Source organism: Acomys russatus, chromosome 26 (assembly GCF_903995435.1).
Source record: "Acomys russatus chromosome 26, mAcoRus1.1, whole genome shotgun sequence".
Taxonomy (NCBI): Eukaryota; Metazoa; Chordata; class Mammalia; order Rodentia; family Muridae; genus Acomys; species Acomys russatus.
The window spans coordinates 44,484,597-44,511,619 of NC_067162.1; the positions used below are offsets into that span (position 1 = coordinate 44,484,597).

General features: G+C 49.5%; 1 protein-coding gene across 1 annotated transcript in view; it reads left to right on the top strand.

The window, feature by feature from the left end:
* Positions 1-25,413, top strand: part of Crispld2 (cysteine rich secretory protein LCCL domain containing 2) — a 99,669-nt gene extending 74,256 nt beyond the window's left edge. Inside the window, exon 15 of the mRNA XM_051168886.1 lies at positions 25,126-25,413. Within this exon, the coding sequence (XP_051024843.1) occupies positions 25,126-25,180 (55 nt within the window). The 3' untranslated portion in view covers positions 25,181-25,413. The remainder of the gene's footprint in view (positions 1-25,125) is intronic.
* Positions 25,414-27,023: the final 1,610 nt, after the last annotated feature.

The following is a 27,023-nucleotide window of genomic DNA, read 5'->3' on the forward strand; positions in this document are numbered from 1 at the left end:
AGGACAGCCAGGGCTGCACAGAGAAACCCTGTCTCAAAAAGCAAACAAAACAAAAAGCTGAGCTTGAGAGGTCTCGGTCTGAAGGCACACTGGTGGATGCCTTGTCCAGATGTCAGTATCCCAAAAGTCCAAGAGGGGACATGATGGGCCAGTGAGCTGACTCAATGCATAAGGTGCTTGCTGCCAAGCCTGATGACTGAGTTCGATTCCCAGGACCTGCCTAGCAGAATGAGGGAACGAAATGTCTTAGCTTGGGTTTTTATTGCTGTGAAGAGACACCATGACGAAGGCAACTCTTATAAAGGAGAACATTTAACTGGAGCTGGCTCACAGTTCAGAGGTTTAGTCCATTATCATCATGGCATAGTCCAGGCAGACATGGTGCTGGAGAAGGAGTAGAGAGTTCTACATCTGACCCACTGGCAACAGAAAGGGACTTGTGTCTCACACTGGGCATAGCTTGAACATAGGAGGACTTCAAAGCCCACCCCTCACAGTGACACACTTCCTCCAACAAGGCCACACCTACTCCAACAAGGCCACACCTCCTAATAGTGCCACTCCCCACGGGCCAAGCATTTAAATACATGAAAGAGTCTATGGGACATTCCTATTCAAACCACACCACATGCCGGGCTTGGTGGTGCACACGCCTTGAATCCCAGCACTTGGGAGGCAGAGGCAGGTGGATCACTGTGAGTTCAAGAGCCAGTCTGCTCTACAAAGTAAGTCCAGGACAGCCAAAGCTACACAGAAAAACCCTGTCTCAAAAAAAAAAAAAAAAAAAAAAAAAAAAAATCAGATCACCACACTAAATGGCTTCCAAAATTGTCTCCTGACTTCTACAAGCAGACCCAGTCACTTCTACATGCATATAAGTGATGGAAAAAAAAAAAAACAACACACACAACAACAATAAACGAAAACCATTTCAGAATAGAGGAGGAGAGAACCATATTATACCTAAATGCAAAGTGTTAGGTTAGGACCGAAAACACAACTCTTAAGGCCACTTGACATAGTCGTCACACTTGAGTTGAAACTAGAACTACAAGGCTTTGATAATGGAAACTAAGTGTAGCAGGGTTGACCCCAGTTGGTCAGTCAGCTGGGGTTATGGGATCATTTCACTTCTAGGAATTGCTCATAGACATGGCTATGATGTGCCATCCAGTGGCTTGAGAAAAGTCAATGCATGTGTACATGTGGTCAAAGAATGTGGACGATGCTGCTGCTGAGGGACACAAGTTACCCTTTGATGAGTCTGCGTGAGGCTGACTGGCCAGTTTCTACATGTTTGCTGTGGATTTGAATTTTATCTGCTGCATAAGCTTTTTTCCTCAGAAAGGAAGCACTTTTTCCTCCAGGGAGGATGGAGTCTCCTAAGTCTCAATGAAAGAAGCTCAGAAAGTTCCAAGATGTCTGAGTTCTGTCTCCATAATTATATGAGCAAGAAACAGTTGCTGGAGGACATAGGGTACCCCAACCCCAGGATTTGGTTGGAGGTGTCACCCATGCTGGTTGTTCAATGGGGCAGCTGCCTGAGCCACCTGGGCTCCCATGACCCCAATAAACTCACTGCTTCCACAGACTGGACTTCGGGGGATCTATGCCAAATCTGGGTGAATGGGCGTTTGCTCACATCTCCCCAGAAAAAGTCCACACAATATCAAAGTGTAACACTACTGTTTGGTTTGAACCTGAAATGTGTTCTCACCGTGTTCTGAGTGCTGGGTCCCCAGCTAGTAACACTAATTTGGGGAGGCAGTAGAATCTTTGGGACCAGCGTAACTGGAAAAAGTGGGTCAGGTAGTAGGCTCTTGAAAGCAAGCCACCTGCCTGCTTCCTGTCCCCTCTATTCATGGTCACTGTAATGTGAACCAGCTTGTCATGGACTCCCACAGCCATGGTCCAAGCATGCCTTCGCACTGTGATGGATGGAAGTCCTTGGAAAGCCTTCGTAAGCCAAATCAACCATTCCTTCCTTGATTCTGTCAGGCACTGTGGTCACAGAGATTTTAAAAAAAAAAAATTAACTAATGCACTTACCAAAAAAAAAAAAAAAAAAAAAAAAAAAAAAAAAGGAAGAAAGGAGGAAGGGAAAGGAAGCCAATGTCCTGCTGCCTCCTGGCCTGCATAAGGTCTAGAAGCTTCTCAGGCCCAGCATTCACTACAGCCCTGTCTCCTGTGGTTCTGGTTGGGTCAGGCCATATGCAGCCAGAGCCACTTGGCTAGAGACCTGGCCTCTGTGAAAATGCTGTGTCTTCTTCACCAAGTGGATTGGGAGTTCCATTTGGGAAGACACTGTCCAGCCTGGAACAACACGGATCGCTTCCTGCCTGCTGCTCACTCAGCTGTGGCCCAGGTCCAACCTGGTCTCCATCCCACACATCTGTCTAAATGAGGCCCTGGCCCCACTGGCCCATCTTAGCTGCTTTGGCCCCTTTGCCATCTGTAAGCAATCTCCCACCTTCCACTCAGATCTCATTAACAAGAGGCAACAGGAGGCTGGGCTGCAGGCCAGGGCCTGGGAGGACCTTCCAGAACTGCTGGTCTCCGGCAAGGGCTTCTTTGTCTCCATCACATTCGAACTCTGCCTCACCTACCTTGGCCAGAAAGGCATGTGGCTAACAAGATGCTGTGGTGTCCCGATCCCACCTGTGTACCACAGGGCCTCTGTGCCGGGCGTGGGCGGGGAATTGTGCCATCTCATTCATCTGCAGCACAGCAGGCTAGCAGGCCAGACTATGCTCCTGTGACATTTACCGAGGGGAAACTGACACCTCAGGGTCATCCAGAGGCAGCAAGCTGTTTTCCTCTCCCTTCTGTTGTCAGGAATGAACGTAAGAAGGTGCTTTCCTTTCTTTTTCTTCCTTCTGTGGCCTCAGAATGGGACCGCAGAGCTTCCCCCCACCAGTGAGTCCACCTTTGATGTGATTGCTTTCCTCAAAGCATCTGGAGTGGGTAGCACACACATTGCAGAGGTCAAAGACCACAGGGATGTCCACAGGTGCTCAGCAGCTGCGATGCAACTGCTAGACACTGTTATCAGCTAAGGGGGCGGGGAGGGATCAGGGCAGTATCCCCATGAGCGCCTTGGGTTTCAGAGACTGAACTGAGACACTCAGTTCCCAGGCTGAAGCCAGTGATCCAGTGATGCTGAGATGGGGAGGGTGAGGCTGGGGTGCAGGGATCGGGATGTTGGAATAAAGAATTCTAAGTGGTCCAGCATCAGGTGAGATCAGTGCAGACCGTGTCCTATCTTCAGCCAGATTTTTATCCCATCATCCTCTCACCAAGGAATGAGCAGACAGTGAAGAGTACAAACAGGAAGCACTTTATTGTCAGTTCATCCTTCTTGGCCATTTTGGATTTAAATAAAACAATGTGAACCATCAGTAGCAGTGGGATACTAGCCAAGAGCGGTCACCAGTTGCCACGCTGAGAAGTGCTGTAGCTTGGGAAGTGCAACAGCTCAGGTTCTATAGAAAGAAGAAGAAGAAGAAGAGAAGAAGAAGAAGAGAAGAAGAAGAAGAAGAAGATAGAAGAAGAAGAAGAAGAAGAAAGGCTGGTATGGAGCCAACATGGCTACCTCATAACACTAGATCTGCCATCTGGGTGAAAAGGCACTTGGCTGGGAAAGCATGAAAGTAGGGAGGCAGGTTTTTTGGACTCGGTTTAAAAAAAAAAAAAAAAAGAACTGATCTGAGCTACTTGAGACCTCCATCTGGACTGACTCCCCCCATAATTTCCTCCCCCCTGCCCCATGTTTCCCCTTCAAGGCCTGCCATGCCTCCTGGGGCTTTCCTAGCCAGGAAGCTCCTGCCTCAGGTTTGGTGCACTGTGGTTCTAAATTTATACCCAGCACAGTGTTCACTCTGTTCTAAATTTACCCAGCACAGCTTTCCCTAGCCTCTCCTTTGCTATCCATCTCTTACTTTCCTTGCCCTGTTCAAATGCTACGCTGGGGCCAACAAGGGAGGCCAAACCTAGCTGGAGGTGGTGCACACACACTGCCCTTTCTCCATTGCTTTGACTATGCTTCTGCTTCCTACAATTCAGAAAAATACAGTGTGCGTGAGGGGCCTTCTCCAACCCCCTCAGTCATCCATTTGTAGTTGTTAATTTATTATATGAAATGATCAACTGATATAAGGCCATTAGTTCTCAGGTTAATAGAAATTATATTTTATATAAGTCAGTATCATCTTTCATGGGTGGAAAACACACCTGCAGTCCTGTACTTGGGAGGTAGAGACAGGAGGATCAGGAGTTCAAGGCCAGCCTCAGCTACATAAAGGCGGTCTCATAATAAAACATCAAAACAATAAATCAAATTATCTTCTTTTTTAATTTTTAAAAATTTTATTAATTTATTCATATTACATCTCAATGGTTATTTTAATTTTTAAAATTTTATTAATTTATTCATACAAATTATCTTCTTAATGAATATTTAATAGTGGTTCCACCAATCCCAGCCCTGTGTCAAGCATGGTGGGAACACTGTACACGTACGTAAGTCCCCTTGACCTCTGTGGGCCCAACCCCAGCTGCTGTTTATACCAGGTCTAACTGTCCTTAGACCATGGTACCCCAGCAGCCTTCCTTAGCCTAGGCTCCTGGGCCCTCAATTTCATTATTCTTGCCTCAACTGAAAGTTTGCTCATTCCCTGTGGCTGAAGACAGTAAAGAGCTGTCTGTCCTGTGTGCCTCTTCATCTTGGGGCAGGCCAGCAGAGGACATAAGCTCTTCATCTTGGGGCAGGCCAGCAGAGGACATAAGCCAGGTGATGTGACTTCACTGGGGGTGTTTTGAAGAAACTTCCTTTGGGTGCTGATATAAAGTAGTAACAGCTAAAGGAGACCCAGTGTCCCGTGGGCAAAGGGACACTATATTCAAGAGTCCCATGGCTGCCAAAAGCCAGTGTTGCTACAGCACAGAACATGGAGGGAGCTGAGGAGGAAAGACTACAGGTCAGCATTTCTAAATTTCTGCTCCCCACACTCATCCCACCCCACTGCTAGCCAGGGAAGGCTTCCCCAAGGACTAGGACCTGTAATTTTTTTGAACCACGACCTCTGGCGGCTGTGTGTGGCAAAGGCACCACACAGGAAGTTGCTGGATGGGGACTAGCCTTCACTGCTACAGTCCCCAGAGATGGTGCTCCCAGGATGCCACAGGAGCAGCCCACATGGCAATACCTGCCTTACCTGCAGAAGAGACTGAGAGAGCTGTGCCAACCTATTCCCCAGGCAGTCCCAGTACCCCAGCTGCCCTGCGCATTTCCCAGACAGAAGGTCTGGCTGCTCCGTAGTTTTTTCTTGGGTCTGCTCTCTGGAGTTAAGCAAGGGAATGACTGGAATGCGATTACCTTCCAAACAGATCTTGAGTTGCGTAAATGGTGCTTATTTTGTTGAGGCAGAGTTTCACTCTGTCGTCAGGCTAGGCCTGACTCCAGTAGCCCAGGCTGGCCTCCTAAATGCTGAGATAAGCTTCCGGGGACCTATCTCTCTGGGGAATTTTAAAAAGCATATAATACCTTGAACCAGCCCTAGAGTTAGTTCGCTCTCCGCAAGTGTTTCGCCTCACATGTGGGGTCTGGGTGGGGTGGGTGTGGTGTGGTGGTTAGTGCATCTTTGCAGCACACCACTGTTTGACCAGATGTGGGAGCAGACATCTGCTCAGGCCTGTGGAGGGGGGGTCTGTAGAAAAGCAACCAGTCCCATCTCCAGGGAACACTTGCTGTCGTGAGCACTGGGGTCTTCGCGCTTTCCCAGCTGCCCTCCCACGAGCCCACAAGAGCTCGGATCAGAGCTGGCCGCTTCTTCACACTAGTTTTGAAACTGGAAAGCCTCTACTTTAGAAAATGGAAACACACTACAAATCCAAAACCTTGATGTGGGAAGGCAGGGGGCCCCTTTGACCCTGCAGGTACAGCGGCTCTCTGCTGCGTTAAAGTGACCACTCCCTACCAGTGTTCTTACCAACTCTGCCCTGTGGTAGTTTCCATTTGCTTCAAGTGTGCCCGATCTGTCAGCGGGAGTGCCAACATCTCATGCTCTGTAGCTTCTTGCCACAGTTTACTGTGTGCCTTTTTTTCTATGGAAAACTTAGTATTTACAATTCTAGTCCAAAAGTTATTGTACGTTTTTGTGTTCTCATGTTAACCGGGGCCACACTGGTTGTTGCTATTGTTTCACTAAACTGATTTGATTTCTAAAATCACCAGTAGCTCATCTTTTCTAGTATAACATCATTGGGAGGTCCTTTGCCTTGACTTACAAATCCCAAGCAGCTGGGATGCCCAGGTGCCTTGTGGGGACCCAGACGCATAGTCCAAGATACCGGTGACTTAAAAAGTAGGTTCTGGCCATGCAAGCGGCGTGTGGGACTCTAGAGCTGTGTTTTCCACAAACCGAGACTTCACTTTGGCAGTGAGGCCCACTGGGTTCTTTCGCCACGGACTTGTCAAGTGAGAGCTAGAGTGACAAGATAAGATTGAGTGGGTTGCTTTGATTTGATTAACAGGAAGGGGTTGCATCCAAAGTCAAGGTGCAGGTAGTGCTGGCTCCCTTGGAGACCTCAGTTCCTGGTTTGTTCCTTTCACTTTTTCCCCCATGGCAGGGCCTCGGTGTGTGCCCCTGAAGTCCATTATACCCTGGCCCCCAACCAATATGCCCACTTCAGAGGGTTAACAAAGCCAGCATAGGAAATCTAGGACATGATCTTGTCTCTTCAGCGGCTGACCCCTAGGTGGCAGCTCTGCCACTTTATAATGGGAGGCGGCATGGTCTTCTCATCCCGGGCCCCGCCACCATCACGCTCTCCCAGAAACACCAGGGGGGGAATGTTGCATCTGGACTGTGCTCACCGCTGCACTGATCAGAAAGCGAAGGGGTGGCGTCCACGGATCAACTTAGTGGGCCAAGATGCCTGCGCCCTCTCACCTCTGCACTTTACAGAGGGACACTGGTAGATTCACCTGAGCCCGAGGCAAGAGCAAAGTGAAGGACCCACCTGACCTCCACCCATGATCTTGTAGGGAGAAAAGGTCCCTTGGCCTTCTCCAGGCGCCTGCTTTTGTTTGCTGGTGTTTACTACTTGTGCTAGTCTGATTAGTGTTGGTAACTTTGTTGTGATTGATTGCTTGGTTTATTTGATTGTTGGTGGGTTTGCTGATTGGTTGTTGGACAGTTGGTTAGTTGGATGGTTGGTTGTTTGACTTGGTAGATGAGTGAGGAGGGTTTGGTTGACGACTACTTGGTTAGTTGCCTTGATTTGTTCAGTTGTTTGGTGACGGTTGGTTGGTTGTGTGGTGGTTTTGTTCTGACTGACTTAGTTAGTGCTGGATTGATGTTTAGTGTTTTTTCGGTTGATTGGTTGCATGGTCGGTCCGAGGTGGTACTGAGATTGAGCCAGGAACTTGTACTGTCACACAAGCACTTGCCCTAGGAGCCACATCCCATCTCTCAGCTTTTATGAACCTTATAAATGGACATATGCCTGTTTCTCGAGCCCCTATTAAGAGGTCAGAGTCAGGAGAAGCGTAAAGAAAGACTGCCCCAGGTCCTGGTAGGGAGCCTGAGACTCCAATGTCCCACTTTGCAGGCCTGGACACTATTCAGCTGCCCACCGTGGGGAATGGGAAAAAGCTGCAACCCCTCTGAGCAGCATACGCCACATTTGCCAGTCAGGGGCAAGAAACAATAGTGTCTTGATTGCCTGTGGTTCTTGTGAGGGTATGGAAGAGATGAGGCTGACCTGGTTGAGTGTCACTGGCAACCCAATTGGTTAGAGTGTGACTCTAGCTGTCACATGCAGGTGCTAACATCATCTGCTGTGCGTGGCGCTTCCGGTGGTGTGTATTCCCGGCCAGGACCACTTCCCCAAGAAGGGAAGAGTAGTTTATGAGAAGAAACCATCAACACAAGCCCCATCCCCCAGCGAGGAGAGATTTTACAGCTAGAAGAGCCTGGCCTAGTTGGGAGTCCATTCTGATTTCCCCCTCCCCTCCTGGGCCCTGCCTCAGCATTTTGTTTGTCACCCTTGTGCCATGATGGCAGGTCTCCGCAGAGAAGAGCCTGTGTGGTTCACATGTTTAGAGTCCTAGCATTGGCTGCGTGCTTGGCTTCTCTGTCATGTGTTGGCCTGGTACAGAATACTGGCAGATGGGGCTTTGAGGAATGTGCCTCCCGTGAGATGGCAGGTGTGTTCTAGTGAGACACGTGGGGGGGTGCTGGGCAGGGGCATGATGGAAGGAACTCTGTCCCTCTCATGTCGTAATACATGGACCGGCCGAGTAGGTTATCTATTCTATTTCACTCGTAGAAATACCAGATGGTCGGCATGGTGGTGCACGCCCTTAATCAAAGCATTCGGGAGGCAAAGGCAGGCAGATTGCTATGAGGCTTCAAGGCCCGCCTGGTGTACAAAGTGCTCCAGGCCAGCTACGACTACACAGAGAAACCCTGTCTCGAAAAACAAAATAAAATAAAATCAAAATAAATAAAAAGAAATCCCAGACGGTGGGCGTGGTGCACATACCTTTATCCCAGCAGGCAGGGGTCGAGCAGCCCGGATCACTGCAAGTTTCGCAGGCCAGCCTGGTCTACAAAGTGAGTCTAGGACAGCAAGGTACACATAGAAACCGTCCTGACAAAAACACAAACAAAACAAAAAATAAATAAATAAACAAACTGCCGGAGATTGATGGTGCACAACTTTAATCCAGCAATTGGGAGCGCCGAGGCAGGGGGGGATCACTGTGCGTTTGAGACCAGCTGGCCTACCAATAGGTCCAGGAAGCCAAGCTACACACGAGAAACCCGTCTTGAAAAACCAAAAAATTAAAATCAATACATAAAAATTAATAACAGCAAAAAAGAAATCGCAGCTGGAGAGAAAAAAAATCCCAGATGTGGGGCTGGAGCGATGGCTCAAGTAGTTAAAAAGCACTGGCTGCTTTCCAAAGGACCTGGGTTCAATTCCCAAGCACCATTTATGGAATCTCAAATGTCTTTAACTCTAGGTTCCAGGGATCTGACACAGACTATCCGTGAGGCAGAATATTAGTGTGCATAAAATTTAAAGCTAACTAGACTATCTTAACATAAGAAAGAAAGCAAGAAATCCCAGATGTGAGACTTCTTCTTCTCTTCTTTTTTTTTTTAACAGATCTCATTTGTAGCTCAGGCTGGCCTCCAACTTGCTCATAGCTCAGCGCTGGCCTGGAACTTTCAATTCTGACAGCTTGGGTTCACATAGTAAGTTTGAGGCCAGCCTGGAAAACTATGAGACCCTATTTCCTAAAAAGCAAAAGAAACAAAAACTAAATGTACAAACAATAGTTATAATTAGAAAAAGCTTGCGGCTGGGCTCCTGGTCTCTAGAAACCCCTCACTCACTGGTTTCAGCTTTTGTTTGTTTCTTCCTTGACAACACCATCTCGCTATGACTACAGCGCAGTGGCCCTTTTTTTTAAAAGCAGGTTATTTCAGTACATCTGTTGTTTGTTGTTGTTAGTAAGAACCCTCTGTGCCAGGCATGATGGCACACGCCTTTAATCCAGCATTTACAAGTGGAGGAAGAGGACCTCTATGAGTTTCGAGGCCAGTCGGGTCTACATTGTACAATCCCCATGTCCATAAGCAAGTAAGTAAATCAACTAGATATATTTTAAAATCTATGTGGTAGCCATAGTAGAGCCTCGGTCCTTTGCATGGACATTCCGGTTGGATTTTCATAGATGTCTGGTTGGTGAGTGCGATAGGTAGAGTTGGTTGGGTGTGGTCTTTTTCAAAGGTCAGAGGTCAGATCATTGCTGGTCTCGATGGGGGTTTTTTTCTTTTTGGTATCTGCTGATGGTTTGAATGAGACGTTCCTGTGGCTCCACTATCTTGATATGGTTAGTCTCCAGGAGGGAAACTCTTGCACGGATTGAAGGGATGCGGAGGTGTGGCCTTATTGGAGGAATCGAGTGTCATTGCGGGGTGGCTTTGAGGTTTCAAAAGCCCATGCCAAGGCCCAGTCTTTCTCTTCTCTCGCCTGTGGATGGAGCTTTCAGCTAATTCTCCAGACCTGTATGCCTGCTGTGCTCCCCATCATGTTCCTATTAATGAACTAGCTCTCTGAATTTGTTTTTTTTTTTTTCTAGATTTATTATTATATGTATATATTATAGTGTTGTCTTGCAGTTACATCTCCATGCCGGAAAGGTGCATCATATCACATTACAGATGGTGTGTCCATCATGTTGTCTGGGAATTGAATTCAGAACCTTGTAAGAGCGACCGTACTCTTAACTCTGAGCCATCTGTCCATCCCAAACTCTCTGACTTTGTAAACGAAGGCCCCCCAATTAATGCTTTCTAAGACGTTGCCTTGGTCTTGATGTTCTTTCTCAGCAAAACCGGGACAGCGACTAAGACAGACTCCAAGTAGTCTTGGTAAGTTGTCCAGGGTCGCTGACATGTAGAGCCATTAGCGGCATCAAACAGGCCAGGCGGCAGCAGCTCTGGGCTATAGGAACAGTGACAATGGCCATGCTCCTGGGGTAGCAACCAACCTTAGAGACCAGGGCCCTTCACCTTGTATGGATGTGTGGGGCCTGCCAGTCTGCTATCCAAGTAGCCTCTCTGCCTGGGTACAGTGGAAAGCCTGGCAAGTGATGGTCCTTAGTGGAGAGGCTTGGCATAGGCTACATGCCTTGTGGCACTTACTACCCAGGCCAACATTGACTGTGCAAAAGCTTTAAGCCTGGTTGCCCACAGATGTTCATACACCCATTCAAGACACGAGGTTTCTGCTTAGTATTCTCGACCTTTGCAGGTCCAGCAAAAAACTTGTGAGGCTTGACTGGCCCTGCCCCTGACCAGGGAAACAGGAGTTCTCAGTCTCCCTTGGCCCCTGAATGACCATCTTACAAACTCCAAACTCCCTTCCAAAACAGTTATGGAAGTGTTCCTTGAGGCCTGGAAACTTCCAGATGCTTTGAAGCCCGCCCCGCCAGCTGCTAGGGGATTGTCCGTGCTTGGCTACTTCCGCGAACACGGACCAGCTGTCAAGGATGATCAAATCGTGCTGAGTTGACCTAGCCCAACCCCACAACAGTCTTGTATCTTGTGGCCCCTTTGAAAGCCACAAGGCCAAAGGGCAGACGCCATGCCTGTGTGACCCAACATCTGGCCACAGCCCCTACCAGCGCCCATCGGCTCAGAGGAAGTTGCGTGGGCGACTTCTGCAAGCCAAACAATGGGTCCTCTTTTCCTATAAGTCCTGGGCCCGAGCCATATATCACTGTGACTAGAGCCACAAGGGCGGCTCCCAGGCCCCAGTGAGGCAGTACCTGGAAGCTTGCAGAAGTTCTCATTTGGGGACAGCACTTTATAGTGGGGCTACGGAAGGATAGGTACTGGGGATACTTGCCCAGCCTGCACAAGACCTGAATTTATCCCCCGCATCAAAAGCCAACCAAAACAAACAAAAAAACTCCAAAAACAAAAAAAGGGCGGCACTCATCCAGAAACACCTTCAGGTAGATGGGGAACCTAAAATTTGCCAGGTCCAGGCAATTTGTCCGTAGCTCTCCCTGGCTTTGGGGCGGACCCCCCTTTCTTAATGGTAGGTAAGTATACAGGTAAGGACCAGAGCTTTCCTATCCTGTAGGCATGAGCTTGGGATGAAAATGGCAGTTTCCCCCAGAAGAGGAGGATCAAAGATTCTGAGCTATTTTTATAAAAGTGCAAAGGGCTGACCAGTACACCAGTTTTCAAAAGAAAACAAATCTGGGCACCCGGCTTTGAGTTCCAGCAGCAGGGGCCCCCTCGGCTTTTGAGGGTATCATACTCCTAAGTGGAGTCAGTCTGTATAGTTTCGTGGCTAGGAGGCAGCCAGCGCACCTAGGAAAGTGTGCGAGAACCAACAGAGAGGGCGGGCGATTGCCTCATTGGGCAGCTCCCTCTCTTTTCCTCCTGCAACTCATGGCCAGCTCTCGCCAGGTGTCTGATAGACGACCAAAGGCGCGCTGCGGGGATTCAGGGAAGTGGACCATCATGTTCAGGAGACAGGATGGTGCATGGCTGATTTTATGTCAAATCAACACAAACTAGAACTAAGAGATTGGACGAACCTTAGTTCTAAAAAGCCTCCAGAAAAGACTAGGCTATAAGAACAGGAAAGTTGTTGGCGCAACCTGTAATCCCAGCCTGGGAGGCAGAGGCAGGCAGTTCTCGGAGTTTGAGGCCGCCTGGTCTACAGCGTGAGTCAGAAACAGCTACACAGAGACATTTCTGTCTCGAAAAAAATCCAAAGGGAGGAGAAGACTAGGCTAAGACAAACTGTAGGACATTTTCTTTAATTAGGATGGTGGTATCCCGGGTGGTGTTCTTGGGTCATAGAAAGCAGGCTGGGGGCTGGCTAGAGAGATAGCTCAGGGGTTGAGGGCACGGCTGCTCTTCCAGAAGACCCGAGTTTCAAAATCCAAGCACCCACATGGCAGACCAGAACGTGTCTGTAATTCCAAGAACTGACACATATCACATATAGAACATACTTGTTTGCAAAACACAATGCACATAAAGTAAAGGTTAAAAAAAAAAAAAAAAAAGAACCATTAAGAAAGAAAGAAAGAACAAAAGCAGGGAGCAAGCATAATGAGAAGCAAGCCAGTAAACAGCATCGTTCATGGCCTCTGAATCGGATCTGCCTCAGGTTCCTGGCCTATGTGAGTTCCGTCCTGACTTATTCTGGTGATGGATTCATGGATATGAAGTGTAAGCTGAAAAGCCTTTCCTCCAAAGTTGCTTTTTGGTCATGGTGTTTATTCATAGCAACAGTAACCCAAACTAATACATTCAGGCGGATGGGGCAGTGCTTGTGACAGACCTATCGTGTTGTTTTGGGGGAGGATTGTTGAAGCACTTTTCACAGTTCTTTGAACTAAAAGCCCACTTGACTGTTGAGAGTCAAAGTGGCTGATCTTGTGGAGCTTGGAGATAAAAGTGTTGAAAGCAGTGCATGGGACTGGCTTGGAAAGTTTCAACGGGACTTAAGGCTTTACCAGGCCATTCGTGTCTGAAGACTCAGTTTGGTCAGCTGGGGCCTGAGGAATAATCAGCTGTAACTGAGAAGACACAGATGATTAAGGAAGTCTTCTGGGAAGGTTTCTCAGGGGTCAGTCAGTACAAGAGAGTGGTCCAGGGGTAGCCAAAGTTGTTACCTCGTGTTGGCGCCAACCTGGTAATGTATACGCGTTGACCAAGTGGTACTAGTGTGAAGGTATGAAGGGACAGAAGAGCAGTGAGTTTGCACTGTGAGAGGCCAGAGAGGGCCACTGGTGACGGTCGAGGCTGGCGCGCAGGAAGAAGGGTCGGGCAGAGACGTTGACGCTTGGACAGAAGAAGGTCAAGGAACTGCTATTGGTGGAAAAGTGCGGCCCAGGTTTAAACAGAAGACCCAGCATTTTGGGGATGCTGGGCAGAGCCTGGACGTCAACCTGTGTGTGCTGCAAGAGGGCGGAGCTGTGAGACGTGACCCACGCCTTCAGAGAGCAAGCGGATTCTAAGTGAGTCCCAGATACTGAGCATTGAGCTACCTAAACTGGCTGGCGTTTGCTTTTGCTTGTTTCAGCTGTGACCATGGGTGGTTCATTCCTTCTTGATTATTTTTTTTTTCTAGGAGGCCTACAATTGAGACACTTTGAGAAGCTTTGAATTTTAAAGAGGACTTGGGATTTTCGAAAACTGAACCTTTTAAAGTGTTTGAATTGTAACGACATGGGACTTTATTTTATGTTCGTAATCTGTCTTAACTCTGTGTATTTCTTTAATCTGCGATCTTGGGACTAACCCACAAAGGGGAGGAATGGTATGTCTTGAAGTATTGCGTGTCACGCTGACAAGGAGTCAATGCGTGATTAATTTTAGTCATCTTGACACATGCTAGAGTCACTCGAGAGGAGGGACACTCTACTTGAGAAACTAGCTCCACAAGATGGGCTGTAGGCGAGTCCTCCTAGGGCAATTCTTTAATTAGTGATTGATGGGGGTGGCCAACACATTGCGGGTCATGTCCATCCATGGGCTATGGTCCTGGGTTTATATAAAGCAGGCTGAAGGCAAGCCATAGGGAGCAAGCCCGTAAGCCGCACCCCTCCCATGGCTCTCGATTCAGCTCCTGCCTCAGGTTCCAGCCCTGTTTTCAGTTCTTTGCCTGGGCTTCCTCCAAGGATGGAACAATGCCGTGGAAACATAAACAATTAAACCTTTCCTCCCCAAGTTTGCACTTTGGTTTGGTTGTTTCATCATGCAAAGTACAACATTGGGCCTTCTTAACTTCTTTCATTCCCAGCTTCCTTTTGCCCCTCCCCCCATAGTCACGTGCAACCCAGCATATTAGGGCATGAAATGGGCCAGAAACGAAACCCTCCTGGCAGACGAATATGATATTTTAAAGAGTTCTTTGAGTTGAAACTGTTGAAGCGTGGGTTAAATATCTGCACTCCTATACCAAGGTGAAAGTGGAGACAGGACGGGGGAGTCCCTGAAGCTCATATGCCGGGCTAGTGGCTGGCTGCCAATCGGACACTCGAGACTGTGTCTCAAACAAGGTAGAAGTTGAGAAACCAATACCCAGGGCTTGTCCTCTGTCCTCGAGAGGAGAGAGAGAGAGAAACCAAAATAAAGGACGTGGTTCAGCATTAGCCTCGTGGTTAAGAACACTTACTGTTCTTTCAGAGGATCCAAATATAGTTCACAGCCCCCCACATTGGGTGACTCTTAACACTCTACAGGGAATCCCACTCTGGAGAACCTGACACCCTGCCTGGAGAGCGGGGTAGTTAGAACTATCCATGGTCACCAATCAACATCGTCAGCACGTTTGCTTAAACGCGCAGTGACATAGCGTGTGAAACAGCTGTGTTTTCTAAACTGGGCTAGAGGTTATGTATTTGGCAGCCACCTTTCTCCGTATCCACCCGTGCGGAAATGAGAAGCTGTGTTCACACAAAAAGCTGGCAGAAGGATGCCTCACCACAGCCCTAGTCACAAAAGCCAAGTGGTGCTGCCCAGGATGCTGGCAAACAATGTTTGCTATAAAACAAGGTGTGGAATATTACACTGGCACGAAAAGTACGGATGATGTCACAAGCTACCACACGAGACTCTCACGACACGTGCAGAGAGGAAAGCCAGACCCGACCAGGGTGGTAAGTTATATGAAGTCTCAAGCATGCAAAGTTGGATCTCTTAAGCCAGCAGAGCAGCAGAGCGCAGCCAATCAATCAAGTGGGGATTATTCTCAGGCCCTTGGATGCTCAACAGTCTACATTACATAGGAGACAGCGGTCAGTCCTGTTAGATTAGGTCAGTTGATCAGGGATTAAGTCTTTGGGCGGAGCCCATCAGCATTGTGTGGGGAATGACACCTGATGGAAAGAAACGGCCACAAGAGTCTGCCAGAATTCAGGTGTTGGGCAGGTTTAGGAGCAGGTACTTGTGAAGTCAGAGTGGTCCACCCAAGTTGGCATATGATCCAGTAGCCCACCAGGAAAAGAGAGCTATGGCTTGATCACCAGAGTCAGTATGTCAGCAAGGACATTGGTGAGGGCCACCTGCGTTTAGTTTTCACCCCCCTATTCAAGTCTTCTTCCTCTAGATACAGGTGCCTGAGGATGGCTGCTTGTGCCTGACCAGCAGGCAGTGACCAGGAGGACCTTCTGGGGCTGTGCTCCTACTCAGGGAACCCCACAAGTCCCACTCAGGGCCTCTGTTTCCCTTTCACTCTTGGGGTCCAGCAAGTCTCCATGGTCTCCTGTACTAAAGCAAGAGTCAGGGATGGCCCTGTTTCAAAGCAGATTGCATTCTGTGTCATTTCCAGCTCCTAGAGGCTCTGCCTGCTCTTCCTTGCTTACGGTACGGTTTACCTAGGAGATGAGCATCTGATCACACCAGTGAGCCATTTCTAGATCCATTAACTGAGCTTGGCGACTATCGCCCTGAATCGTGGGCTTGCACACCCATGAACTGGGGGCTCAGCGGCATCAGAAAGAGAAGGCGAGAGGCGCACCAGATGCATTTTCTCTCTGCTTCCTGACTGTGGATGCATGAGACCCGATGCCGCAAGCTCCTGTGTTCCAGCCTTCTCGCCACCGATGTACTTTATCCCTTCAACTGTAGCAAACAAACTCTTTCTTCCTTCACTTGCTGTATGGAGGAGATTTTGCCACAGCATGGGGAAGGTGACAAATGATAGACATTCCCACTCTTCACCCACTCCATCGTCTGTCCCCATAGTTGTCTCATGACTCTGTCCTTCTGCACCTATTACAAAGATCCCTTTTGATGATCTTCCCCCACCACCCACAGCAAGGCTCCTCACTCTCTCAAGGTCCTCCACTTGGGCCGCTGCTCTGCACCCATGTTTCTGATGCCAAAGTGGGAAGTCTTGCGCAGGTAGGAGGAGGAGTCATACACCTTGGCTTTGGGTTTGGTTATGAATCTAGCAGCCTTGGTCTTCCTGCAGCTCTGGCTTCTTGTGTATGGTGGAAACCCAGTTATCGGGACCACATTTTCTCAGGTTCTTTGCAACTAGGCCCAAGATATGATGTGACTGGCAGGTGCTTGTAAGGGCAAAAGAAGTCGTTTTCTCCCCTTTTGCTGTCTAGGATGTACATGTGAGGGCAGGGAGCAGAGCAACCTACTTTACGTCAAAAAATGAAACTCATGGGGATTCCTCTTTCTGCCTGGCATCGTCTTGCTCAAACTAGTTTGTTAGGGGACTCTTTGTCAACGGACCTAACATTGTCACAACTCAGGAACAGGGTCCACGGGGTTTCTGCCTAGATTCTGCCTGTCTTGGGGAAATGCTGAAAGGCCACTGCCCGGGCAGGCTTTGTTCTCATCCACCCCCTGTGGCTTCTGGCCAGTTAAGACTTCTGCACCAGAGGCGTGCTCCCACAAGACCCAGCACACAGGCACCTCAAATTTCAAGCCTCTGCCCTGCTTCCCCACAACCCCAGGTGGCCTGTGCTTCCTAGGAAAACTTCTCCATCCCTTCAAGTGTAGCACTCGGTCCTTGCTTCAGGCTCACTCTGGGACACAACAATCAACACTCACTGAGCTGTCCTTGACACCTCATGGAATGGCTAGGATGTGGAGTGTCCCAACTGAGGTCCATCCAAGGCTGTGCTCACTCCAGTGACAGCCCAGGACACCTCCCCAACACTTAGCTCATGCTGTTCCACTCTGGTACTGTCCCCCTCAAGCACACTACAGCTGCACAAAGTAAAGCCAGGGTGAGAAAGCTGTGTCCCTCAGGTGTACTGTGGGAACCCCTGGCAGGTGCCCATTCCATGACAACTGCAGTACTGACTCAGCCTGCCCTGCCCGACTTGCTTGGTCTGGAGTTGCTTTGTTTGGAACCCAGGCATGGATCCGGGCACGGTTCCTGACCTGCACTGCACCAGTGGCTTTGCTTGGCTCTGTCAATATGACCTCAAATCACTTTCTGGCCTCCAGCTCCAAACTTCCTTCCTTCACTGCTACGGTGCCCTGACGACGGTGGTAATGGCTTACCAGGGCAGTCCAGCACTCAGCCCTGGAGTTCAAATCTGGCAGACAGCCTAGAGCTCAGCCAGGACAGTCAGGTCGGTGGGACTTCCCTGGCCAGATGTGGCCTGTTCCCTTGGTTGCTCCATGACAACCCAGGGGACATGGCACTTGACTCCCAGCGCCCTCGAAGGGTGCAAGCAGATGACCCCCATCTTACCGTCACATGTTAGGCCACAGAGCATCCTGGCTTTCAGGGCCCTGTGCTGGCTGATCAGGCTAAACAGCTCTCTCGCATTGGCTCCGTGAGCAGCCTTCAGACACCGCAATTCTCTGGGCCTGAATCTTACCCCCTCCAGTCTGAGTAGCAGCCGAAGCTCTTTGGTTCATAAACTTCCTAGAACTGACAGAAGATTGTTTGGGGCATTGAGGACAATTATGGTGGGTGTGGAGAAACAAAAGGTATCCAACACTCTGTGTATGTGTGTATATCACACATGGTACTGTGGAGCGTGGGGGGCAAGGTACCTTAGGTATAATCTCGGATACCCTGTCCATTTTTTTTTTTTTCGAGAGAGGAAGTAGTCTTACTAGCCTTGGAAACTAGGCCGCTGGCTGCCAGGGACCTCCTGCCTCCTGTTGCCCACTACTTGGATTTTACTGGTGTGGGACCCCCAGTGGGCGCTAGAGAGGTAAACTAAACCCTCCTTTTGCATGACATTGCCTCAAGAAACTTTGCCTGACTTTCATCCCTCAGCCCCAAAGGCTATTTCTCCCCCTCAGAAAGAAACTCATTTGTCGATGAAAAGATTCTTCTGAATTAGCTGCCAACCTTGCTTCATAGTTGAGAGAAAACCCTTGGCGTTAGTATTTCTAGACGTCTAATATAGCCCAGGCTGGCTTTGACCAATATATAGCGAGATGACCGTGAACCTGATCTATACCTATACCATTTGTGGGGATGGCCCGACATGGCCCACATGGTATGGTACCTCTCTGTACGGGTCCATCTGCTAATTGCCACTATCACCTCCCTGACCCCACCCTTTGTGTGAGTGTCCCCTTCCTGCAGTTTCCGCTTAGTGGACGTTAGCTGCTGCTGCGTTGTAGGAGCTTACCATACATGAGAGCCCAATTCAGCGGTACCTCACCCCCACACAGGGAGCTGACTTCGGTCCCCATTTTATAGATACAGCACTGCACTCGAGAGGTTGAGCCAGTGTCCAAGTATGAAGCAGGGCTTCTACTGCTCTCTCAGGAAAACCAGAGAGTGTCCTGGGACTCATTCAGGACTGCTGTCTTCCTTTTGGTTTTGGTTTTTCTACATGAGAACCCGTGGTGTTGTTTTGGTTTGGGCGGGTGCTGGTGACTTTAAAATGGAAGCAGGGCCTTTCCAGCTGTGAATGGAAATGTTGACCCCCGGTTTCAAATGCATCGCAGGAAAAAATATTATTATAGAATAGCGTTAGGAGACCGCTGTGTATTAACCCCCAAATTGCTTCCCGCCCTTCGGAAGACAGTTTTCTCTTGTTGTTATTTTCAACATTCTTTTCCTCTTGTGCAGAGGTTTAGATCTGCCTTTGTGGTTGGTGATGGGGTAGTGAATCTCCCCTGTGTCACAGGGCCCCGGCTCACACCTGGCCGCATCCGCAGGGTACAGAGGTTTCATCAAATGTCCCAGAGGTCTTGGGCTCTGTTGTCAGTGTCCACGGGTTAATTCTGTCACCTCAAAACCCTACAACCCTCTGTCAGTGTTCCTAATGCAGCCTCCAGGTCAAGGTCTTCTGCTCCCCACCTATGTCTCTAAGGAAGTCTGGATGGTCGGATCCCAAGTTCCATTCAAGTTGAGTCCTGTGACTTTTACTGCAAACATCCCCCAGTGTGCTCCAGTAACACCCCTCTTACTGGATTGGCCATCTAATACCCTGCTAACCAGCTGCAAGACCTTCGAAGGTTTTGGGCACTGTATCGTTGGCCTCGATAGCTGTGCTTGCTGCCTTGGTAGAAAACTGTCACTTGTTTCAGCTTCATTTCCCTGAAACATCCGAGCACTCTGCAGAAGGACGGGCACTCAATCCAGTAATGTCCCCCAAGCTACACACTCAGTGTGCGAACCAGCGCCAAACGTTTTTCCCTGCTTGACTTTACCCTCAAATTTCCTTCCCCGTTTAGTTCTGCTCGCATTGCCAGGTAGGGATAAAAGAAAGCCAGACAAATAACCCTGCCTCCCCAGAGTTGCATCAGACCAGACAGACAGGGCTGGCTGAGGGTATAAAAGCAGGAGGCATTTTTACCCTGGGCAGGGAAGGGTTGTCCCGTCAGTTCCCACCAACGAAGGACAGACGCAGCCTGCCGGCTGGTGAGGCAGGCCAGGGGGAGTTCCTGGGGAACTGTGGCCAGGGTGGCGATCTCATTCTGACACGGGGACGTGGTAAGACGAAAAAACAGTGCGCCTGTGAATGGGTCTCACATTTGCATAATGGATAGGGAAGCACACTAAAGATAGGCGGCTGTAGACTTTAGCTCCGACACCAAATGGGTGAAGCCAGTTGGAAGTGAGTGCGCGGGAACTGGCAGAGTTTCTGTCCAAAAACAGGCAGTCTTTTGTCACAGTGGTTTAACTGGCGCCCAGAAGCCCTCATGGGCTCTGACCCCAGTCTGGGAAGAGGATGTGCATTTATGGAAAATCTGAGGGTATCAAGGGCACCTATCTTCCAGAAAGCTGATCGGTATTGCCAGCCAACAGCAACAGCCAGGGAGGTGACCCAGGGCACAATCCCACGGAAGGTTCCTAGAATCCCCCATCCATTCACAGTATCCAACCTGGGGAATGCATGAGACCAGCTCTCTGTCAGAATTAGAAGCTCTGGGAACCCTCATGCTTCTGAAACTGTGGTGCATCCCACTTTCCGTTCCAAGGGTAGATATGAGGCAATCTGCCTTACTTTACCCCCAACAATGGCTAGATTCGTCCTAGCGATATCCAAAAAGGGTATCCTGGAGATTTGAAGCGGCTCAGCAGTGTTGAACCTACCCCAGTGCTACTGGAACACAGATCCCTGCTCCTTGATCCCAACTGCATGGGCCCCATCAGCCCCCCTACACACCCCAGGCTGTGCTAACATACTCGCTTACAGAAGTGCTGTTGGCCCTGGGAAGGAGGTGAGGAGGATGGGAATGCCCATATTCCTCCCCATTGATCTCATGTGGGGGACATGATCACATGAGCAGCAACCCCCCTCTGAGGGAGGCACCAGTCCCGGCCTGACACACAAAACAGCTATTTCTTTCAGGAAGCTTTAGGCTGCCTTTTTACTTCTGACCCTAACATATGCACCAACAATATAACAAATTAGGAATGGGGTGGAATGGGCGGAGTTGAACTCAAAAACCACAGAGCATCCAGTTTTCAACAATAGGATATTTCTAGACCAAAGTGCCTTTCACCAATTATTTTTATTTAACAAGAGGAGAATGGATTCATCAGGAGACAAAACATGGACTCACCCCAGCTTCTATCGTCTGACACACTACTGTTACTAGGTACTAGAACAAACCAACCAACATGTACACCTACACGCACGGCCTAGAAGAACCCATGACCTCTTGCTGGCCTTTCTGAATGCGTAAGTCAAAGCTCAGCTTGAAGGGTGGGCGTGGTGGTGCATACCTTTAATGCCAGTGCTGGAGGAAGAGGCTGGGGGATTTTCTGTGAGTTCGAGGCCAGCCTGGTCTAACGAGCAGTCTTCCAGGACTACCAGGGCTGCACCAGAGAAACCCTGTCTCAAAAGCAAAAAACACAAAAAGTGATGAGATTGAGAGGTGGTCTCGTCTGAAGCAACACTGGGGGGGATGCCTTGTCCAGATGTCAGTTACCCAAAACGTCCAAGAGGGGTGGGAACTGATGGGCCATGAGTGACTCACGATAAGGTGCTTGCTGCCAAGCTGAGGAACTGAGTTCGATTTTTTTTCCCCAGGACTGCCTAGCAGACGAGGACCGAAATGTCTTAGCTTGGGTTTTATTGCTGTGAAGAGACACCATGACGAAGGCAACTTTAAAAGGAGACCATTAATGGAGCGGATCACAGTTCAGCGTTAGTCCATTCTCATAGGCATCGCACGGCAGAACATGGTGCTGGAGAAGGAGTAGGAGTTCTACATTGACCCACTGGCACAGGAAAGGGACTGGTCTCACATGGGCATGCTTTGAAATAGGAGCCTTCAAAAGCCCACCCCCTCCCAGGGCACACTTTTTCCGGCAACCAAGGCCACACCTACTCAACAATGCGCCAGCACCTCTAATAGTGCATCCCCTACGGGCAAGCATTTACCTACCTGAAAAGAGAAAAGAGTTATGGGGACCGGGACATTTTTCCTATTCCAACCACACCACATGCCGGGCGTGGTGGTGCAACGCCTTTAATCCCAGCACTGGGAGGAGAGGCAGGTGGATCACTGTGAGTCAAGGCCAGTCTGTTACAAAGTGTAAGTCCTGGACAGCCAAAGCTAACACAGAAACACCTGCTCAAAAAACAAAAAAAAAAAAAAAAAAAAAAAATCAGCTCACCACACTAAATGGCTTCCAAAATTGTCTCCTACTTCTACAAGCAGACCCCCGTCACTTCACCTGCAATACGTGCATGGAAAAAAAAAAAAAAAAAACAACCACAACAAAAACTAAACGAAACCATTTCAGAATAGCGGAGAGCGAGAACATTATTATCCCTCAATGCAAAGTGTTAGGTTATGGACCGAAAACACAACTCTTAATGCCACTTGACATAGTCGTTCCCCCACTGCGTTGAATAGAACTACCGCTTTGATAATGGAACCTACGTGTAGCAGGCGTTGACCCCCGTTGGTCAGGTCACTGGGGGTTATGGGATCATTTCACTTTCTCGGAATTGCTCATGACATGGCTATGAGTGCCATCCAGTGGCTTTGACGAACGTCAATGCATGTTTACATGTGGGTCAAAGGGAGGAATGTGGACGAGCTGCTTGCTGAGCGGACCACAAGTTCAACCTTTGATGAGTCTGCGTGAGTGACTGGCCAGTTCTAAATGTTTGCTTTGGATTTGAATTTATCTGCTGCATAACTTTTTCCTAGAAAGGAAGCACTTTGTTCATCACGGGAGGCTGGAGTCTCCTAAGTTCAATGACAAGGAACGCTCAGAACGTTACCAAGCTCGTGATGTCTGTCTCCATAATTATATGAGCAAGAAACAGTTGCTGGGGGAGGACATAGGGTACCCCAACCCCGGATTTGGTTGGAGGTGTCACCATGCTGGGTTGTTTCAATGGGGCAGCTGCTGAGCCCCTGGGCTCCCATGGGACCCCAATAAACTTCCATGCTTCCACAGACTTGGACTTCGGGGGATCTATGCCACATCTGTTTTAATGGGGCGTTTGCTACATCCCCAGAAAAAAGTCCACACAATATCACAAGGTAACCACTATTGTTGGTTTGAACCTGATGAATGTGTTCTCACCGTTGTTCTGCAGTGTGGGTCCCCAGCAAGTAACCACTAATTGGGGTGAGGCAGTAGAATCGTTGGGACAGTGTAACTGGAAAAAGTGGGTCCAGGTAGTCGGCTCTTGAAAGCAAGCCACTGCCTGCTTCCGTCCCCTCTATTTCCTGGTCAACTGTATGTGAACAGTTTCCTGGACCCCAAGCCATGGTCCAAGATGGCCTTCGCACTGTGATGGGATGGAAGTCCTTGGAAAGCTTCGTTTTTTTACGCCAAATCAACCATTCCTTCTTGATCTGTCAGCACTGTGGTCAAAGAGATTTAAAAAAAAACATTAACTAATGCAATACCAAAAAAAAAAAAAAAAAAAAAAAAAAAAAAAAAAAAGGAAGAAAGGAAGGAGGGAACGGAGCCATGTACTGTGCCTCCTGGCCTGATAAGGTTTCTAGACGCTTCTCAGGCCCAGCATCACTAACCCTGTCTTCCTGTGGTTCTTGGTTGGGTCAGGCCATATGCAGCCCCGAGCCCATTGGCTAGAGACCTGGGCCTCTGTGAACATGCTGTGTGTCTTCTAACCAAGTGTATTGGAAGTTCCATTTGGGAAGCACACTTCCAGCCCTGGATACAACACGGCATCCAGCTCCTCCTGCTGCTCCACTCCGCTGTGGCCCAGGGCCAATTGGTTCTCCATCCCACTCATTGTCTAAATGAGGCCCTGCGCCCAACTGGCCAATCTAGCTGCCTTTGGCCCTTGCATCGTAAGCAATCTCCACCTTCCACTCAGCTCTCATTCAACCAGAGGCAAAAGGCGCTGGGCTGCCGGCCAGGGGCCTGGAGGGACCTTCCAGGAATGTCTGGTCTCCGGCAGGGCTCTCTGTATACATCACATTCGAACCTCTGCCTCCCCTACCATTGGCCAGAAAGGCTGTGGCTCACAAGATGCTGTGGTGGTCCCGCTCCCACCTGTGTACACAGGGCCTCTGTGCTGGGCGTGGGCGGGGAATTGGCCATCTCATTCATCGCAGCACAGCAGGCTGAAGGACAGACTTTATGCTCCTGTGACATTTACGAGGGGCACCTGACCCTCCGGGTCATCCAGAGGCAGCACAGCTGTTTCTTCTCCCTTTCTGTTGTCAGGCAGGAACTTAAGAAGGTGCTTCCTTTCTTTTCTTCCTTCTTGTGGCCTCAGAATGGGACCGCCCGCCCTGGTTTTGATTAACTGTGTGATTCCAGTTGGTCTCTTGATTCCTTGTTGTCTGTTTTCCCCCTTTATGTACGGACAATAACAATAGCCCTGCCTTGGAAAGGACAGTGGACCCAGGGCAGCATTGGGTAGCATTTGGGTATAAGTGCCCCTCTTGCATTCCTTTAAAGCATCTGTCAACCAGGTGTCAACAAACGCCGTGTGTGTGTGTGTGTGTGTGTGTGTTGTGTGTGTGTGTGTGTGCATGGTGTGTGGTGTGGTGTGTGTGGTGTGTGTGTGTGTGTGTGGTGTGGGTGTGTGTGTGGTGTGTGGTGTGTGTGGTGTGTGCGTGGTATGTGTGTGTGCATGGTGTGTGTGTGTGTGCATGGTGTGTGTGTGTGTGTGCATGGTGTGTGTGTGTGTGGTGTATGTGGTGTGTGTGGTGTGCGTGGTATGGTGTGTTGTGGTGTGTGTGATGTGGTGTATGTGTGTGTGGTGTGTGTGTGGTGGTGTGTGTGGTGTGTGTGGTGTGTGTGGTGTATGTGGTGTGTGTGGTGTGTGTGTGTGTGTGTGTGTGGTGTGTGTGGTGTGGTGTGTTGTGTGATGTATATGTGTGGTGTGTGTGTTTGTGTGGTATGTGTGTGTGGTATGTGTGTTGTGTGGTGTGTGTGTGTGGTGTGTGTGTGTGTTATATGTGGGGTGTGTGGGGGGGGGGCCCCAGATCCAAGGCCCAGGGCCCAGAAAGCCTTGAGTCAGAATATCATTTTGCAGCCCCAGCATGGACTCACAGTGCAGCTTCCGGTCACTGTGAACGGGCTTGTCCAGCTGGGTGTGACTTCTGTGGGTTCTGCCCTCACCATCCTGTCCATCCTGTCATCCACCCCCCTGTAACCTCTCACTCCCCCCCCCCCCCTCTCTTGCAGCCTGAATACACCTCAAGACGGGAATGCCTTCCGGATCTTCGCCATCAGACAGTGAATGTGGAGACCTGGGGAGAAGGGGGTGTCATCTACTGGGTTTTGGGGTCCTGCTTTTTATCTGTACTCTGTCCTTTGGGGGTGGGATGAGGGATTACGGAGAGTCAGGAATCTTCCTTTTAGCGTCATTGAATGTCCTGTCCCTCCATGGCCTTTGGCAAGGGTGACAGAGCACCATGTTTCATGAGCAGCAAGCCCTGGCTGGACAGCCAGTGCCCAGACCGGCTAGGCCGCTGTCTGCCCCATCCCGTCGTTCATCTCCTCTCAAGAGCTGCTCACGGAGACACTCCTTGCCACTTTTTCTTTGGTGGGTAGAGGGGGGAGGCTTTCAAACCCTTGAGGATACAGGTTTGAGATGTGTCGTGAATGGGACTCTTGTCTGGATGATGAGACCCGGCAGCCCTAAGGTTATGGTCCGCCCTACCAACAGAGAAATAGGTTCTGTGTTTGCTGGTCAGACAGATGGGCCACAGGGAGAGGCCCAGGGCAAAACCTGGGCTCTATCCTGTTGGTGTCCTTGCTCCATGTCCCCAACCCTCTTGGCAGTCACATGCTTATGTGTCCAGCAGAGCTGGTCTATTTAAAGTTGGGAGCATCCAGAGGTTTGTCTTGTCTTTGTCTTTGTCCTTGTCTGTGTGGCCTGTTTTCACATGACCTTTGGTCTCATGGAGGACCAATGCATCAGGAGCCTTGCCCCCATCGCGTGACCCTGTGGCTTCTGTCCCACCCCAGGCTGATCTAAGTGTCTTCCTCTGGGGCTTGGCTTTGCAAAAGGCTCCAGGGTTAGGCATCTGCTCCCTTCTTAGAACAAGGGCTCTCTCACTGCTGCTGTTTGAGTGACACCTCAGTGTCGCCTTCCCCCTGGTTTGGATGACCTAGTTTTCAGCTGTGGGAGAAACGGATTCCTGGCACATTCCTCGTGGAGGTTAATGGAGTGGCCTGTGGTTGTAAAACCACCCATGACACCACTAGGGAGAGGAGCCGGGACACACAGGAAAGACTCCTGTTCCCATTGGTGCAGCTCGGCTCTTGCCAGCATCCCTGGGCTCCAAGCCCTGGCTTCCATCACTTAGGAGCCCAGCCCAAACCCACTGTAAAATGAAACGTGCTTTTGTAAACAGCTTACTCTAGAGAAGGTGAAATCCCACTCCAGTCCTGGGGGTGTTGCAGAGTGCCCGTGAGTGCTGGCCTCAAATGAGGTTTCATGTTCCAGCCAAATATTTCCTAGACAAAAAAAAAAAAAAAAAAAAAAAACACCACCCCTAAGCAAAGGGCTGGGGAGATGGCTTGGTGGTTAACAGCTCTTGTTGCTCTACCAGAAGACCTGAGTTTAGTTCCTACCACTCACAGGCTGTTCATAGTCACCGCTAACTCACTCCAGGGCGGGGGGCAGGGGGGGCAGGGTCTATGCTCTCCACAGGCACTGCACACACACCCATGAGTAAAAGTACAAATAGTTCTTTAAAAACAAAACAAAACCCTAAGGGAGTCTGAACAAAGCCCTCCCCATGGGGAGCCACACAGACTTAGTTGAGTTAAATGGTTGCTTATTTGTTTGAGGCAGAGTTTCACTCTGTCGTCCAGGCTAGGCCTTGACTCAATATGTAGCCCAGGCTGGCCTCCTAAATGCTGAGATAGCTTCCCCTGGACCTATCTCTCCTGGGGAATTTATAAAAAGCATTAAACCTTGAACCAGCCCTAGTTAGTTAGCCTCTCAGCAGCTGTTTTCCGCCTCACATGTGGGGGGGTGGTGGGTGGGGTAGTGCATCTTTGCAGGCACAAACTGTTTGACCCAGATGTGGGAGCAGACATCTGCTCAGCCTGTGGAGGGGGGTTCTGTAGAA